Source organism: Spinacia oleracea, chromosome 4 (assembly GCF_020520425.1).
Source record: "Spinacia oleracea cultivar Varoflay chromosome 4, BTI_SOV_V1, whole genome shotgun sequence".
In the NCBI taxonomy this organism is placed as follows: Eukaryota; Viridiplantae; Streptophyta; class Magnoliopsida; order Caryophyllales; family Amaranthaceae; genus Spinacia; species Spinacia oleracea.
The window spans coordinates 179938515-179957498 of NC_079490.1; the positions used below are offsets into that span (position 1 = coordinate 179938515).

Sequence of the window (18984 nt, forward strand, 5' to 3'; positions counted from 1 at the left end):
GTGGTGGCTCGACGGCGGCAGCACAAGCAATCAAGGGGAAGCAATTAAGCAGTTACGTGAAAAGACTTCAAAGAGGGTTTTGGGTTTTTTTTTTTTGTTTTTTTTTGTTTAGTTTTCACGTGAAGTGAGGAGAAGGGAGGAGTAGGTTTGTTTCACGTGAATTGAAACATGGGTAGGAAATTTTGGGCTTTTACAATTTGGGCTAGAACTAGGATTGGACTTTTACGTTTGAATCCAAAATCGATTAGGCTTGTTTTCCAAATTTTAATGTGTTTTGGTAATTCAAATTCTTTTCAACATAAAATTCTAAAATTATTTTTAATTTCATAAATCGTTAAAATATTTAAAATGTAATTAACTAAAATAAATATGCGTTAATTATATATTTATTATTAAAACTCGTAAATTCTATTAAAATATCAATAACTATACGTTAAAATATATTAATAAAATTCTAAATTTACGGGGGATTACATATCATCCCATTAACGACAAAATAGAAATAAGACAAAAATGAAAGCGGGTGCATTTCAAAGAACAAATGATATTTTGGAAAAATGGATGCCATTTTTCAAAAATCAATGCCATTTAAAAAAAAATGATTTTGTCCTTTAACGTTTGTCTTTTTCCTATTTTATCATTTAATTGGTGATATGCATTTGTGAAATACATATTAGATACTTCCTCCGTCTTTTAATACTTGGAACGTTTGTTAGTTTCACGCATGCCAATGCACAACTTTGATCATTTATATCTTAAATTCTCTTTATGCAAAAATTATAAAAAGTTGATATTTTGAAAATACACATTGAGACGAATTTAACAAGATCCCACATGACTATATTTTATCTTATATAAAAAACACTACGAATAGTCAAAATAGATTATATAAATAGTGGTAAAAGTTCAAACGTTGCGAGTATTAAAAGACAGAGGAAGTATGAATTTATACTTCCGACCGAGATATAGGCTCTAGAGTTGTTCAATCGTTCATCCTCCACGCACATATCAACAAAGCCACAAACTCACTACTTTTTTCTGACAAACTACTAATAAACCCCATTATCTTTGGACCCACTTTATTAAGATCTCTGATATCAAATGGCATTTTTGTAATTCTACACTGCATCAGCTGCATATATTTAGCACCAGGTCGCAACACGCAATTTTTCTCTTTCCTCCTCTCTCGCAAATTCTCTGCATTTTCCGAAGATCTGTGAGCAGAGAAGAAGGAAGGAAGAGGAGAAAAGCAGGAGAAAAAGACCAAGCTCCCTCTCTCTTCTTCTCCACCATTTTTAAACCCCCAAAAAACTTAAATTTACCAAAAAAACGCCATTGAAGATGATCTCTCTTTCCAGAGCCAATTTCTTGGTAATCTAGCACTATCCCATTTCACAAATCTCAATTTGGATGATACCCATTTCTTCAATTTCGGATCCGGGTCTTAAAATTCCCTTTTTTTGCAGTTAATTTGCCTTTTCTTTTGTTGGCAGGGTACCAAACCAGGTGTCTCGGGGATATCAAACGGGTCGACCCGGTTGCAGAGAAGAGGCCCGGAGGTGATTCGGGTAGCGGTGGGTCCATCCAAAGGCCGATCAGCTGAAGGAAATGGCACCATTTTGACGGAGGAAGGTGGAATATCAGCTTCTTCTGTGATTGACTTGAATGATAAATCGACGGTTAGTGGTGGTGGTGTGGAAGATGTGTACGGTGAGGATTCTGCCACGGAGGACCAGCTTGTTACTCCTTGGGCTCTCTCCGTCGCTAGGTGAGATAGTGCCATTTTTTTATATTTTAAATATCGATAATTTCTATGATTGTTTGATATATTTCATTTTCATTTTCATTTTTTTATATTCATAAATACTAAGTCATGCAATTTATTGCTTGTTTATTTTTGGTCAAAAATATTGTTTGATCATTTTGTGACGTTTGATAAATTGTCTATATGCTTTGATATACTAATCATAGTAATATACGAAGTATTATTTTTATAATAGTATAATCGTGTATTGCAAAAATGTTATTATACTCCGTATGATACTATAATTATACAGGTTTTTTTGGTGGTTGTTAAATTTGGTGGATATAATAGTGTCTCCTAAGAGCAAGAACAATGAGATTCTCCACTTGTTAGGGGAGTCATTTCTAAGTTTGAGAAGTTGTGGGTTTGATTCTTATGCGATAGCGCCCATCGTTAATCGTGGTGAATAAAATGTTTCTTTAAGTAACTCTTGTTTATGCTAGCATTGGTAGATAGATAACTGCTATAATCATCATTCATCACAAGGGAGGGAAAGGGGATAATAATTCAGATCAAATTACTTTATAAGGCGTTAGAATCTTGCTGGTGCTTCCCTTGCACTCATAACCCGTTGTCAAGTGATCTTTGATTGGAGTATTGGACAAATAGTGTTTTTGATTCATATAATAAGAATCAGATTCTTTGGGACTTAAATTTTCATCTAGTCCTTGGATTTTTTTTTTTTTTACTTTTTTGGTCTCATGTGAAAGAAGTGGAATCTTCTTCTGGAAAGGCGCCGCCTCAGGCATTCAAGGGGTTATGTGTGATTGAATAGCTTTGAGGTTGGTAGGTTGAGGTGGCTCAACTCACCTACTGTTCTTCCAAGGACTGTGTGCTATACTGCTATTGCACCACCGGGACAACAATGCTGACACTTGAATAAGAAATTTCACCGTGTTTGAGAAGTTCTTTGATGTGGACATTTTGGGATAAGTAAAATTAGAGAAATTTGTCTAAAAAGTAAAATTCAATGGCAATAGCTTCTTCATTAACCTTTGCTGCTCAGATTTGACTAGGAGGATCAGAAAATGATGGTAATCTGAGGGTTGATAATGACTATTATCTGAATAGCAGGGTAGTATAAGGGTTGAAATGGTGATTAATGAGTCCTAAACTAGTTTTTAAAATTTTAAATTTCTGTTCATTTATGTATTTATTTAATGAACCAGTGCGGGTAAAGAAACTTAATTTTCAAGGATCTGCTAGTGATATGACGTTGTATAGTTCACACGTTTGATTACTAACATTTGTACATGCACATTTGTCACGAGGATCTGGCTCTGGAGTGAATATATAATGAATCTTTTCCTTGGTTCTTTGGCTGTAGTGGTTATTCGTTGTTGAGGGATCCTCGCCACAACAAGGGGCTTGCTTTCACAGAGAAGGAAAGAGATGCACACTACTTACAGGGTCTTCTTCCCCCTGCTGTTGTTCCTCAACATCTTCAGGTTAATGTTTTCAATTCCATTCCACTGGATAATTCCTGTAGTTTGAAAAGATAGTTCCATGCTTTTTTATGTTTTTGTTTTTCTATTAATCTTTGTTTAGCTTTTTTGTTTACAATTTACAGGTGAAGAAAATGATTCATAATATCCGTCAATATCAAGTTCCCTTACAGAAGTACATGGCAATGATGGATCTTCAGGTATATCTAATTGACGACTTAAAAAAGCTTTCTATCATCAATCATTTTCTCTCTTTCTCGTTAAATTGTATTACTAGTTACTGTGATATATAGAGTAACATTCAGTTTTGTTATAAAAATAATATTTCATCTAGTGCGGATTGGTAGTCTTCAAATTAGTACAATTATGAAATTGTTGATGTAATTTAATGATGTCTGCATTCTCTGCTTTTTGCAGGAAAGAAACGAAAGGCTTTTCTACAGGCTCCTTATTGACAATGTTGAAGAGTTACTACCTGTGGTCTACACCCCAACTGTTGGTGAGGCCTGCCAGAAGTATGGAAGTATCTTCAAGCAACCTCAGGGTCTCTTTATTAGTTTGAAGGAAAAGTACGTCTTTAGTTTAGTCATGAGTTTGATGGAAAGATTTTGTTCATTCAGTTAAGTTCTATTGTAGTATGTAGTTGACGCTTGACAGTTAAGTGGGCTTTATTCAGGGGAAAAGTCTTAGAAGTGCTGAAGAACTGGCCAGAGAGGCACATCCAAGTGATTGTTGTTACAGATGGTGAGCGGATTTTAGGTCTTGGAGATCTTGGTTGCCAAGTGAGTTAGCTGTTTCTAATATATGTTGTCTCAATTATATGGACTGTTATTAAAGATATTTGTCTGTTCGTTTCACGTTCAATTAGCTTTTCTGTAACTAGTGAAGATGACTGATTATAATGGGTATTATCTTTTCAGGGAATGGGGATACCAGTTGGAAAGCTTGCTCTATATACCGCTCTTGGTGGAATTCGTCCATCAGCAGTATGTGCTTGCATATTGACATGCGTTTTTTTCCCTTCCTTTCTTTCTTTTTATTTCTCAGTAAATTGCAGAAATTTCTCAACTGTACAAATTCCACTCCCTAATTGAAGTCCAACTTTATATTGCTTTCTGCTGTCACCTTAGTGCTGCCAGAAACAGTTGATCAAAATACTAAATTTGTTTAAATTATCAAATGGTATTGAGTGGTTCCATGGAGGTCAATTTACCTTTGTTATTGTTGTAGCTTTGTGCCTTTTTTATTCGATTTACGAGCTAGCTAAACGCTCCAGTCATACACACAACTGCACAAGTTGCTACTGTATCTTGGGGTGCTTTTAATTTTTTTTTTCCTGCTTCATGCTCATCTAAGTTAATGCGCTAGGATTTCTTAGCATATTGCTTTCCTTAAAAATGTGAGTTTAAATGATGCATATCCTCAAAATAGAATTCAATCAGGTTAAACTTTTATGCTATGTCCTTTTCGGGTAAGGTTGAATATGCAAAGAGAACAGAAACTTGATACAAAATTTCATATTTCAGTGTCTGCCTGTCACTATTGACGTGGGAACGAACAACGAGGCATTGTTGAAAGATGAGTTCTACATCGGGCTTCGTCAAAAGAGAGCGACGGGGCAGGTAGTTGTTTGTTAATCTGATATTCTTAATATGTTCATGATGACATTTATTTAGAAGTCCAGAAGATACCCAGTCCTTTTGAAATGTTGATACAGGAATACGCTGAACTCATGCATGAATTCATGACGGCTGTGAAGCAAATATATGGGGAGAAGATTCTCGTTCAGGTGATATTATAAGATCTTAATTTACTACTGGTTAAAAACGGTTCTTCTGTGTTTGTATCCGCACACACACTAGTTCCTCCACTAACCACCTCTGCATAAACTTCCGTAGTTTGAAGACTTTGCCAACCACAATGCATTTGATCTACTTTCAAAATATGGTAGCACCCATCTTGTCTTTAATGATGATATCCAGGTAAGTCTGGGATCAGTTGTTCTGTCCTCACTAGCTTCAGCTTAAGTCGTATACTGATACTCATATCTAACTCCTTTCTCTTATCTGTTATAGGGGACAGCCTCTGTTGTCCTTTCTGGACTTCTTTCAGCACAAAAATTGGTGGGAAAACCATTAGCCGACCAGACTTACTTATTCCTAGGAGCTGGAGAGGTATGTGACCACTGAAAAGTGCACGTTGTTTTAATGGATGGTATATCTAATGAGCTGATAAGTGTGTTTCTGGGGAAGGATGTAAAATGTAAAGAACCATCTAAGATGTTTGCAGCTCAAGAAACTTTCCAAATTTGGTTCTCCCATAATTTTTAATTATCATTTTATGGCCATTGGTATTTTCACTTTTCAGCTCCCTTTACCCAAAAACAACATATATATCAATATAGAATCAAGCATTATGATTTAGAAAAAGTGCTGCTATCTTACTTCCTTCAAACCTTTCTGGTTGCTCATAATGTTTCTTGTTTTTTTAATTCCAGGCTGGCACTGGTATAGCGGAGCTCATAGCTCTTGAAATTTCAAAACAGGTAAGAACACATTTGATGTGTTGATAATTATATTTCTTATGGAGTCCATGTGAATAATATTGGATCACCGCACTTCTTATTATTGCAGACCAATACACCTCTGGAGGAGGCCCGTAAGAAGATATGGCTTGTGGACTCCAAGGTTCAAAGAAATTAGAAGAAACTGTACTCAATCAATCCTGTACATCTATTATCTTGCTCTGTTTTTTAATGCAAAATATATCAACAGGGACTTATAGTCAACAGTCGCAAGGAGTCGCTACAACATTTTAAGAAGCCCTGGGCTCATGAGCATGAACCTGTGACAGGACTCCTCAATGCTGTTAAGGTGAGTTTCTTATATACTTTTCATTTCAGAATGCCTTTGTGGAGGTTCAATAATATTTCTTAACATCATTTTCTTTTCTCCTTCCTTCTGGTATGTAGGCTTTGAAACCCAATGTGTTGATCGGGTCATCAGGAGTTGGAAAGACATTTACCAAGGATGTGGTTGAGGCAATGGCTACATTCAATGAGGTACTGTTTTATGTCATTGCTTTATTCTTCACTCCCCCTCTATTCCTTGTCTAGATCTTTCTCTCGAGTTAGAAAAGTGTTCTCTTAGGAGAAGTCCATTAATTTTGGTGTGAGACTTTCGTGCAGAGACCTATCATTCTTTCATTGTCTAATCCAACTTCACAATCGGAGTGCACAGCTGAGGAGGCTTATACATGGAGTAAGGTATAGTATTAGCAAATGGGATTTTTTTTCCTACTTTTAAAGTTAATTCCCCCTTCAACTCATATCAGGAGTTGCATTTGACTTTGATTAATCTTCTAAATGCACTTTTTCTTTCTGTCAAGTACTTGAGTTTGAATTATCATTTTTTCAATTTTAAAAAAATTGTAAGTTCTACTAGTTTTGAAATCTCAGAATTTGCAATATTTATTTTAGTGATCAAATGTTTGTGAGTTTGAGCAAATTAGTTCAAGTGGTATGGACTGTTAACGTAGGGACCGAGCAAATTCTGTATTGTTTGTGCCTTTGGAAATATGGAAATAACACATACTACTCTTCTGCTATTTGCAGGGCCGTGCAATTTTTGCTAGTGGAAGTCCATTCGATCCAGTCGAATATGAAGGGAGAACTTTTACATCTGGACAGGTCCTTGCCAGTGACTAAATTATGTTATAGACCTTATTTTAAAATATGGAAAATTGTTGATTTGTTTAGCTTCTATCTTCAGGCAAATAATGCATACATCTTCCCTGGCTTCGGTCTTGGCTTGATTATCTCCGGTGCTATCCGCGTTCATGACGACATGCTCCTGGCAGCCTGTAAGTGTATATCATTTTGTTCTGCAATTTCACAGTTATATGAAAAAGTGTTCTCCTCTCTTTGGCTTTGGGAAGAATGCCTATATTAATGTGACAACTAGCGAGGAAGGAAAAAGGATCCGCCTTTTATGTTCTGAGGTGTACTTAACTGGGTCCTGTAATGGGATATGAAAATAAGGCTCTTCTTTCTATTGCTTAAAAGTCGCAAGTATTTCTAACTTCTCCATTGTCAGACTGTCCGTCTCGTGGGGGAAACCAAGCACTGAAATGCTAGGCTCTATAGACTTTCAAATGACAGAAAGGTTAGATAGAGGCAGTTGTACATTAGTATTGATTGTAAGGTAACTTACCAGAGAGAGTGTCGCTACAGAAAATTGAATGTTGGTTCTTGATGTTCCTCTATGTGATGAAAGTAGTTAGTTGTTAGAGAGTGGAAGAAAGGAGTGTTAAATCTTTGGTAGATATTGAGTTTGAAGGGGACACAAATTCGACCTAGTTAAGAATAAGATGTGGCATTTGAAGGGAGGCTAAAGAGGTTGGTTGAATTAAACAACACATAGAGATACAACATGGTGATATATAGACGTAAAGGAGCTTATGAATAAGTAATGAGAATGCAACTTTGCATTTGGCGAAAATGCGTGATTGTGGAGAATATAAGGAGATTTAGATAAAGATGCAAAAGAGAAGGCAAAGAAAGCAGAATTGCAAAATCAAAGGTGTAACTTGACCCAAGTATGGTGAATTGTATTAAGAAAAAAAAATATGTGTCCTTACTGAAAACGTAGGTAGAGTGCAGGCGGAAACAATTCTTTGTCAAGTTGTATATTCAAGATTGGTTTTGATTGGCTTACAATCCTATTTGACAAGGTTTGGAAACTAATAAGAAGTCAAATGAATGGAGGAAAAGCACCTGGGTACAAATTTACAAGAAAGGGGAAATGCTTAACATTGGTCGAACTTTAATTTGATTGAACATTTGGTGAGAGAAGTAGAGAACATGTTCAAATTTAAAAAACCACTATCACTTTCTATTGGGACATTCTATAACAGAGTTTCTTCATCTATTGAGACAACTCATGGAGTATTATTGGGGCTGAGTCCCCGAGGAAAAATTTACGTACAGTATGATTTTCATAAATTTGAAGAAGGCTTGTGATTAGGTACCTTGGTAAGTTACTTTGGTGGGCTATGACATAGAAGAGTATATTGATATTATCAAGAATATATAATTAAAAAAGTGGAAGACAAATGCTAGAACGTCTGAAATCTTGCTTTTGCAATTGCCATAAATGAGTTATTGAAGGCATTTAAGGGTCAACTAGGTGTAGTACAATGTTGTTTGTTGATGAGAGTAAACAAAGGACTGAAAATAGGTGTTATTGATACAAGAGTTAGAATCTCAAATGTTTAAGGCCTAAAGAGCTGGGTATTTAGAGACAGAAATTAAGTAGCAACTTGTTAGGAGGTTGTGGTGAAATTGAGGGAGGGCGTTGACTATCGACTTGCTTCAGTATCTAAGGTGTAGTATGTGAAATAGTAGGGGTATTTGTCCGATATGGTTCATATTATAGTACTGGTTGCTGTCTGCTTGAATGGAGAGGAGCAATATGAGGTTGATGTGATTATTATTTTCATCCAACAGGATTACCTTACACATCAGTATGTTGGTCAGTATCTAGCCATTTGGGATGATTATGTTAAGATAATGGATAAGCGATTATGAAGTTCTATAATGAGATTCATATGAAAGTTAATAGTTGTGGACCTGGTGATTAGGAATTAGATAGATGAGAGAGAATCCAACTACGTTGGGTTTGGGCATGTACATTGTCGAGGAATGGACCCGACCTAGTAGGGAGGAGAGTGGAGAATTTTAGAATATAGGAGATCCAAAATAAACTTGTGGAAGATCAAAAGATCACATGGATTGAGGGCAGATTCCTTAAGGTTCATCTTAAAATAGTTACGTGAGTACTCCGTAGTTATTAATTTTGTAATAGTCAAGTTGACGTTATTGTAAGCAGATGTTGTTGCTTATGACACTTTTGTTTGTGTTGCAGCGGAAGCACTAGCGGCACAGGTAGCTGAGGAGCATTTTGCTAAAGGTCTGTTGTACCCTCCGTTTAGCAATATTAGAAAAATATCAGCTGAAATTGCAGCCAAGGTAGCAGCTAAAGCATATGAATTGGGTGAGTTTCTCTTCCAACTGCTGTTGGGTAATTAATAGTTGAGGGTATAGTGGATTTCTAACACATAACATAACCCTCTTGTAGGTCTCGCAACTCGACTACCACAACCAGAAAATTTGGTAAAGTATGCTGAGAGTTGCATGTATAGCCCAGCTTACAGAAGCTACCGTTAATAACTTTTCCAATACTGTCTCTTTTGGCTTGTGGTCTTTGTTGTTTATCCAAGTTCATTTTATAGTTTCGCTGTATGGTTTCACCAGTCACACATGTAATGCTTGTCATGTTTGTATTAGACACCGGAGTTGCAAAAAAGGTATAAAAGAAAAAGAAAAAGAAAAAGAAAAAGGAAAGGTACGAAGGATCAAGTAGTTTAGAATACTATTATAGTTCAGACAAGTGCTGATGATGACGAAAAGGGCTAAAATTGATGATGTTGAACTCTTTACTAGAGTACAGAGTACTAGTCTGCAAGACAAAACTAGGGAGACAGTAGCAAATTCTTTCATGTAATCAGTAAAACTAGCGTCATTGCGTGAATTCATATGATAAATGTACAACTTTGTTGTAGAACCATTTCTTGTTTCCGATTCATAGGCTCCGTTTGGTAGGGCGTAAAACGTTTTCATGGAAAACGATTTTCCGCTTTTCAATCATTTTACGTTGTTTGGTTGGGTAAGGGATGTAAAACAATTTTACATGACTCCCTCAAATGTGGAAAATCCTTTTCCACTTGAAAGGGAGGGAAACACTTTTCCTTCTTTCCTCCTTATCCCCCCTCTCCTTTCTTCCCCTCAATCTTCACAATTTTCTTTCATTTTCCTTTAAGTTACCAAACAAAGGAAAACTAGTTTGAAATTGTGTTTTTCCTTGAAAATTGATCTTTACATTGAAAACGTTTTACGCCCTACCAAACGGAGCCATAATGTCGCTTCAGAATTGGTAAATTACACAACCAATTAAGGACATATTCCATCTCAATTCCAGTAATTGAAATATACTAACTTGATAAATCACCCTAATAAGTAATTCACACTAATCAATTTCATACATTTACTCCGTATTCTAAACTTCCTTCGTCCCTAAAAGATTGTCCCATGTTCTTTTTTAGGACGTGTGTATTTGTTTGCTTCATACCTTATTTAGAAATGTTTTTCACTTGCTCTCTCTATTCCTCTCCTTATGGGCTATGGCCCACTCCATTAATTCATCGGCACATTTTACACCCAATATTAATAAAATGAATTATGTTCTATAGGGTAAATCTTTTAGCCTTTTAAGCATAGAGGGAGTATATCTCAAAATTACATTGACGTGTTTTTCTAGTTGTATGATAAGTCAAATCAATAAAGAACCATTAATGATATACAAAATCGCTCCAGCCATTAGGTCTTGAATTATAAAATTTTACTTTCAGTTCAAACTGTGTAAAACTTAAAACCCAAATAAAAAAACAGACTACTAAAACTGTGAAGGTAGTACAACTTCTCTAGTCAACCCTTGAATATAGAGATAGCCTTGGATGCGGCTACTGGCAACCATATTTTTAGAGGAGATGGGGTTGAAGCAGCTAGGACAACATACACTTAGAGGCTCCTTCGTTAACCAACGGATCTTGAATAACAAGGAAAGAGGCGGAAGACTAATAATAATAACACGAGCTGGTTGGAAGAAACTTGTGATTTTCTCATAATCCACGTGAGTCATCAAAGATGACTCGATAAGCATGCTATGAACCCCAAAATCAGTACACATTATTTAAGTGAACTAGATAATGCCCTTGATTCAATATTTTATCTTGAGCTTTATATTAGGAATATGTTGCGTTTTCCCTTTATAAAAAAACGGAATACGAAGTATATTTCCTTTAATATCAATAATGTGCTCTTTAGACCATGTGCATCTTTGACCCTTGGTCAAGTGTAAAATAATTTCTCTCTCATCCTTCTCCTTCTTCCACCTCACTTTCCACTAACTTAACCTATGCTTTACTTTAACCCTTCTATTTTCATCCACAATCTTGACTCAAGGTCACCACTTTCTCTCACCTATTTTTTATATATTCCCACCTCAAATTATATTTTCTACTACAAAATTAATATTTTTAACAATTAATTAATTTTTAATTACTCCATATATTACATTTGATAGACTTTAAAAGTACGGAGTATATTATTTTCAATATTAATTGGTTTTTGTTGGTAACTTTAAAAAAAACTGATATTATTTCTATTAATTATAATAAAAAAATATATATTTATTATAAATAATAATTATTAAAGAAAAAATAAAGCAATTTGCAAAAGTTGCAACAAAGTTAATAGGAAAACCCATGAAACCCATCCAAGAAGGTTACCAATTTTTTGCTTGACAAGGGGTCAAGAATCGACCCAAGTCAAAAATTAGAACAACTTGACCTTGCTATTTATCAATATTGTACAAACAAAGAAGGGGCAACAACAACTTGACAGCATGCTCTTGTCAAGGTTGTTGATGCTCTTAGTTGATGTTAAAGGTATGGACGTAAGCAACATGACTTCATCTGATTAACTAGTTTTTGGGCTTGATCGATGTCCCGGGTTACTACATTAATAACATTCATATTTAATTATTATTTTTAATGATAACTTAAAACATGTTACGTAGTATATCTTAGTGGTAAAAGTTTTATTGTACAAACTCAAGGTCGGGGGTTCAAACGTTATACAAACCATGTTTAACATTTTTTTTATGTACATGAAGATAGATGGAATGAAAGACTCGTAAATAGAGCATCACAGGTCACACAAACTTTCTTAGAAATTCTTTTTGATATATACTACGGGGTACTATAGATTGTAAAAATCAATACTCTATGGAACTTAATTGTGTCGCTCTTACCTGTAGACTGTCTTTGGTCTTCATAAATCACAACTAAGATAACTTGATTTTATACATATTGTTCCGGTGTTGAAGTGGATGGAACAATGAGCCTCAAATGAAGGCCCTTTTGTGTGTGTTGAAGGTCTTGCTAGCTTGAATGTATCGTGTCCGAATTCACCTGCACAATAGACAAGTTACTAGCCTCGGGGGTGTTTCCGAGGAAAGCCCCTCCGATGCCTAAGTAAGAACGATGCTCGGATTCTAGAGAGAAGTTCTCTAGAAGAGTAGTCTTAAGGCGATAAATTGGACGTACCCTGGTATGTGAGCCCTGGCGGCTTATTTATAGTGTTTGTACAATAAATGCCCTTAGGTCACTTATTGCAAGTGGGCCTTGGGTGTTGGTTGGCGGCTGACTAGCCTTTTTGGAATGTAGTGGGTTTGATGTTGTTGTTGTGAGCCCTTTGGGCTTTGGACTTAATGGCCCAATTGGTATTCAATTGGGAGCCCAAACAACATGCCCCCCAGACCCAGCCCATTTTGGATTAAATGGGTGGGTTTCCAACTGTTAGAAGTCCAAAGGTTCCTTCTCTTTTTTTCAAAAAGAGGTTATTTTTGCATTGATGACAAGTGTTGGGACTTGTTGTGAGTAGTGGGGATCGTGGGTTTGAGGGAGTTGATGCGCCTTTTCTTTTTCTATAAATACTGGACGCGACTTCCCTTCAAACCTTTACTTTCCCTTTCTTTTCAAAAGCTCTCCTTTTTCTGGTGAATTCCCGCTTTTGAATCTCTTCAGATCTACGGTTTTCGGTTGGCTTTGGTCTTCGGGAACTTGCTTCGTTCACTTTGTCGGCAAATTCCGCTTCGGAGGAAGGTAACTTGCTTGCGAATCTTGCTCTTTTTCTTGCTTTTCTGAATCCCGCTCTTTTTCTTGCTTTTCCTTCTACTCCTCCCTCTAAACCCTGGACTTAGGTTTCTCAGCCATGGCCAAGGACAAGGGTAAGGGTAAGCTTGTTGGGAATTCTTCTGGTGAGAGGGGGGATGTTCCCTCGGAAAAGGTGCGTCTTATTTTGAGGGGTTGGCCCTCAGAAAAGCCGGTGAAGAAAACATCGGCTGGCTGGGATGCTTCCAAAGATGTAGCTGTTGGTGGATCTAGTGGGTCCGAACGCGCTGCTTCTGGTAAGAAAGCTGGTTCTTCGGGTCACCGCCAGTCTTATCCTGAGTTTCCCGTTCATTGGACTGAGGCTGATCCGATGGGCAAGTTTGCTCCGATTTTGCATGAGACCACCAAAATTGATGGTCCGCTGGAGAAATCAGTGAATGGTAGTTGGCTGGTGGAGGCGAAGCTGGGAGCCTATCATCGGAAAGCCGAAGAGCTATATGGAATCCAACACGCTTTGGGGTATTGGTGTGAACTTCCCGAGCAAGAGCGTCCTCGGGTGACTCATCCGCCGAGGGGTTTCATTTCTGTGTACACTCATCAGTTGGAAAATGGTCTCCGTTTTCCTTTGGATCCATTCATTTCCGAGCTCTTGGTGTCGTACAACATCAGTTTGGCTCAACTCACGCCCAAGTCTATGAGGCATATCATCGGATTTCGGTGGGTGTGCGATTTTGTGAATTTTCCCTGCTCCGTGGCCGTCTTCAGAGATCTCCATGATCTGTCCTTCAACCATGCCTCTAAGGGGGATGGGTATGGTTGGTGGACCATTGTTAACAAGAGGTCTCGGAGGAGAGGCGAGCCTAATTACATCACTGCTTATCCGTACCTCAGCTCTGACCACAATTGGAAGGCAGAGTGGTTGCTCGTTCGTGTTCCCACGGATCCGAAGCACCCCAATTTCTATCGTCCCCCGAAGTGGTTTGTAACGCCCGATCCTGACATGTCGGGGGTGGCTGCTCCGGATCGGAGGCACCAGCATTATGAGGACCTCCTTCAGTGGTTTCTGGCTCGGGAGGATAATTATAAACTGCCCGCCAACTGGCTTCCGAACCTTCATTATATTCTTCGGGAGGACATTCTTGCTTGCGCCGGTCTCAGCAGGGTTTTTGACAGGGGTAGGTTTCCTTCGGCTGGGACCGTGTTTTAGTGAGTTCGTCCTCCCTTTCCTTTTTCGGTTTACCTGACTTCTTTTTCAACTTGTTTTGCAGAGTACGGTTTCGAGCGTATCGACCCCAAGGTTTTGGGCATCTCTTTGGACTTGCGCACCATCTACGATTCGGCCCCTGAATACAAGTTCGGGAAAGAGAATCCTCGCAATCCTCGCCTGAAGGATTACGTGTTGTCTCCCTCCGCCCTTGCTCGGATTTCTGAAGTTCGAGCTGATCCGTTTGATTCTGCTTCCTATCCCGAGGCTGTTCCGGTGAAGACCGTGTTGCGTCCTCTCCAGACAACTTCGGATCCGGTATGTATTTCTAACTTTCCGGTTTTTTGTTTGTTTCCATTCGTGCTTTGGTTGGCCGTCGGCTAACGTCCTGGTCCTGACCCGTCTTTTTAGGGTCCTGGAACTGACGCTGCGCCGCGTGTCGTTCCTTCGGTTTTGTCCCCGGCTCGGATAGATAACACTCTTCTGAGGAGCCGGGTACTTCGCTTTCTGCCTTTATTCTTTCTTTCTCGATTTCTTTTGGTCTATTGATGTTTGGTCTCCTTTTTAGGATCAAAAGAAGAGGAAAGGTAGCACTCTTCTGAGGTCTTCGATCTGCGCATCCGAAGAAGGCAAAGGCGTCTCATACTTCGGAGGAGGTGTGACTTTTTCCCTTAGTGCATTTTTCCCATGCTTATGCTTTTTTCCTTTCGAAGCTGACCTTTGGTAGGTTGCTTTTGTAGGGAACGGTTTCGGAAGATATGCCTCCTCCCAAGAACCTTCTTCATTTCATGCCCTTGCCAGGGCAGAAATTGAAGAATGCGGTGGTTTCGGAGCCGCCGCCTGTTGATCAGCCACTAGCTGAGGAGGCTGTTATTCCTTCTCCGTTGAAGCCATCTACTCCTTCGGGGATTGTGGTCCAGGACATCACCAAGGTGGTGGAGGCGCTTGAGACTGACTCCGTTCCTGGCTCGGATGTCCCCCTCACGGCCGAAGCGGAAGAAAAATCCGCTGATGTCCCCCTTGAGGAAGAGAAGGGTCCAGAGAAGGTGATGGTGGATCTCATGGGTCCTAATGTTGAGGTTCCCGTAGCTTTGGATGCCGAGAAAGTTGTCCTTTCTGTGGATTTCGCGAAGGAGCAACTCGAGCAGGGCCGGGGAACGAAGAGATGTCGTGAGACTTTAGGCTCTACCTCTACTTCGGCCCTGGATAGGCTGATCCATGCCGATCCTTGCTCGGACGTTCCGTTGAAGCGAATTCCCGAGGAAGTGAGGGAAACGATGGCTCGGTATGCTCGTCCATCGACTATGGGAGAGGACCCTTCGGTCCATGCTGGCTCCATAGTCAGTCCCGAAGCTGCTAGGGAGAATCTTCTTCGGGCTAATCCCCAGTGGAGAGTTCCTGGGGCCGAGGAGAGGAATCCGACCATGATGGCCCAGTTTTTCCTGGGTGAGGTGAGTAACTGGGCTTATACATTTGCTTGTTGTGTCTTTCCTTCGTTTCTGTTGGGTTTTTGTTTTAACTTGTCCTTTTCTTCAGGCCGTTTATTGGTCCTCGTTTGCTGCGGAGTGCAGCACGGTGGAGGAGAGGAAGCTGAAGAAGTACCAGGAGGCTTATGCTCGCGATATTCCTGTCTTGGATCGGAAGGCTGATCAGATCTTGAAGAAGCTTACCGAAGTTAAGGAATTATACCTTAAGTATAGTCGCGAAGCTTGGGACTTATCCGAGGGCATTGGCAAGGAAGTCGGTAAGCTCGCCTTTCAGGTCGAGGAGGATGCTGAAAAGATTTCCGGCTTTGAGAAGGAGAAGGTAGATATGTCTGACAGGTTCGCTGCCGAACTTGAGGCAAAAGACAAGCTTCTCAAAGATGTGGAGTCCAAGCTTAAGGACAAGGAATTCGAGCTCTCCAAGGAAAAGGTCGAGCGCGAAGAGGCGGTGACCAGGCTCCAAACTTTTGTCAAGAATCGGGAGCTGGTCCAAAATGAGGCCAACAAGGTACCTGTTCTTCAGCAGGCGATCCGGGAGAAGGATGAGTACATTCGGCAGCTGGAGCAGAGCAAGGCTGAACTCTATACTGCTGATCAGTGTAGGGAGCAGTACTGGAATGGCATCTTGGGTGCTCGGCGGATGTTCGCGAAGCACATGCCTCACTTCCCTTGGAATGAGAAGATTCCAACTTGGATGAGGGCCAAAGACCATCTGGAAGAGTGCCAGGCTGACCGTGACGAAGCCGAAGCTGAGCGTCTAAGGGCTCTTTAGGAGGCTCGTATCCGCAAGGCGGACTCCGAAGGCGATACCACTGTTGGGGGCTCCTCCAAAAACGCTCCTCAGGGGGTGGTTCTGAAGTTCCCAAGAGCTAGGGATTCGGGCAGTCATCTTCTTCAGAGTCGGTTGGTTCCAGTTGAGGACCTCCGAATATGTGCTCGCCTTTCCCCCTTTTGCCTCGGTGCTGCGTTGTACTTTTAATAATTTTTGCTTTCTGTGTACTTCGGTAGGCCGATTTTAGTCTGTTGATGGCTGCCGATTTAACTGTTCATTTTTATTTTCAATTTTTGAGGGTCCTCGGGTATGTACCGAGTTGACTGATGTGCTTGTATCTTCCCCCCAAACATTGAATAAAAAATGATTGTTTGTTAATTGGTTACTTCTTCTCTATCTTTTCTGCTACTTCCGAAGTATCTAGTTCTTTGTCCTTGAATCCGTAGATTTGCTAAGGCGTTTCTTTGCTTGTGAGTCTTCCAAATCCATAGATTTGTTAAGGGACTCGGTTTGCTTCTGAATCTACTTCGAGCTCTTTTGTAGCGCTGAAGATGTTTAGAGTCTGCTTTTGAGCTCTTCAGATCCGTGGATCTTTTGAGAGTCTGCTTTTGAGCTCTTTTCCAGTGTTGGACACGTTTGGAGTCTGCTTTTGAGCTCTTCAGATCCGTGGATCTGTTAAGAGTCTGCTTTTGAGCTCTTTTAACGTTTGTAGACATGTCTAGAGTCTTCTTCTTAGCTCTTCAGATCCGTGGATCTGTCGAGTCTGCTTTTGAGCTCTTTTAATGTCTACTTCCGCTCTTCCGACTTTTTGTGGTTCGGAAACCTGGGCAAGAAATCGCAAGTCTGACTCTTAGTTATGAGTTTCGGGGATCAGTGGATTTGAGCCGAACTCTTTATAACTTTGTTCGAGAGACTTTGTTGCGAACGGAATATCCCTGGGTACCGCGAATCCGAGGATTCTAGACGGTACCTTGCGGGTTGTTTTGAGTTAGCTATTTCTTGGGCTTTTTGACCCCAAGAAATGGCTACTTCGGGTTGATTTTAGCTTCGGATTGATCAGATCCGAAGTTGCATGCATGCGTATAAAAACATAGTGATAGAAAATAAAAAAAGACATAGGGATATGTTTAATGAAACACATGGTGCCAGTGGCTTTCCTCTTCTCATTAAACGACTTACTTGGAGTACAAAAGGAGGGGGGGTGAGATCATACAAAATATTTCTTGAGAACATCGGCATTCCAATGGTTCTTCAAGATTGTTCCATCTAACTGTTTAAGCATAAAGGTGCCAGTCCTCTTTTCAGAGTGGATGATGTATGGTCCTTCCCATGTTGCCGAGAGTTTCCCGTGGATCTTTCCCTTCTGAACTGCAGCAGCGTTTCTGAGCACCAGGTCATCGACCTTTAGAGGTCTGGCATTGACTCTTCGGTTGTAGTGCTTGCTGACTCTTTGCTGATAGGCTGCGTTGAGAGTTCTGGCTTCGTCCCGAGCCTCATCTAGTAGATCCAAGGATTCGGACAGAAGTTGATTGTTGCTTTGCCCATGGATTCCATCATACTTGTTGTATGCTTGGACCCTTAGGCTTTCTGTTCCGATTTCTACAGGGATGACAGCTTCGGAACTGTAAACCAAGTGGAAGGGTGTCTGTCCTGTAGCTTCCTTCTCGGTGGTCCGAAGGGACCAGAGTGTCCCAGGGAGCTCCTCTAGCCATTTGCTCTTTTCGTCCTCAACTCTCTTCTTGAGTGCATTGAGGATGAGTTTGTTTGCGGCTTCGGCTTGGCCGTTGCTCTGAGGATGGCACACTGCTGAGTAGGCGAGGCGGATACCGAACTATTTGCACCATCTTTGCAGTGGTGTGTTGTCGAATTACTTCCCATGGTCAAAGACCATTAGCCTCGGTATTCCGAACCTTGTGATGATATTTTTCCAAATGAACTTGCGGACCTGCTGCTCCGTGATGGATGAGACTGCCTCGGCCTCAATCCACTTACTGAAGTAGTCGACCCCTACAATCAGCCACTTTTTCTGATTCATGGCCGAAGGGAATGGACCGATGATATCCAAGCCCCATTGCGCAAATGGTAAGGGGTAGAGTGTTGCTTGCAGGGTTTGGGCTGGCTGGTGGATTGCAGGTGCGAACTTTTGGCATTTTTCACATTTCCTTGTTAGCGCCTTTGCTTCGGAGACCATGGTGGGCCACCAGAATCCGGCCCTTAGTGCCTTGTGTGCTAGTGCCCTGCCTCCGATGTGATTTCCACATATGCCGAGGTGGATTCCCTTAGGATATAATCGGCATCGGTTGGGCCTACACACTTCAGCAGTGGGGCTGAGAATGATTTTCTCATGAGCTCTCCGTTGGCGTCAATGATGAACCTCTGGTTGAACCTTTTCAGCTTCCTTGCTTGCAGCTTGTCTTCGAGAAGTTCTCCCCTCTCCTTGTACGCAATGACTGCGTCCATCCAACTTGGTTCGGGACGCAAAT

At 40.2% G+C, this 18984-nt stretch overlaps 1 protein-coding gene across 1 annotated transcript; it reads left to right on the plus strand.

The window, feature by feature from the left end:
• Positions 1-1004: 1004 nt before the first annotated feature.
• On the plus strand, positions 1005-9875 carry LOC110775863 (NADP-dependent malic enzyme). The gene is made up of 20 exons (XM_021980457.2): positions 1005-1371; positions 1494-1768; positions 3132-3252; positions 3375-3449; positions 3667-3818; positions 3926-4031; positions 4170-4235; positions 4776-4871; positions 4967-5038; positions 5148-5231; positions 5325-5423; positions 5747-5794; positions 5883-5936; positions 6024-6122; positions 6221-6310; positions 6437-6514; positions 6863-6937; positions 7020-7110; positions 9174-9302; positions 9387-9875. The coding sequence occupies exons 1-20, from the start codon at positions 1342-1344 to the stop codon at positions 9473-9475; spliced, it is 1929 nt and encodes a 642-aa protein (XP_021836149.2). The 5' UTR covers positions 1005-1341; the 3' UTR covers positions 9476-9875.
• Positions 9876-18984: the final 9109 nt, after the last annotated feature.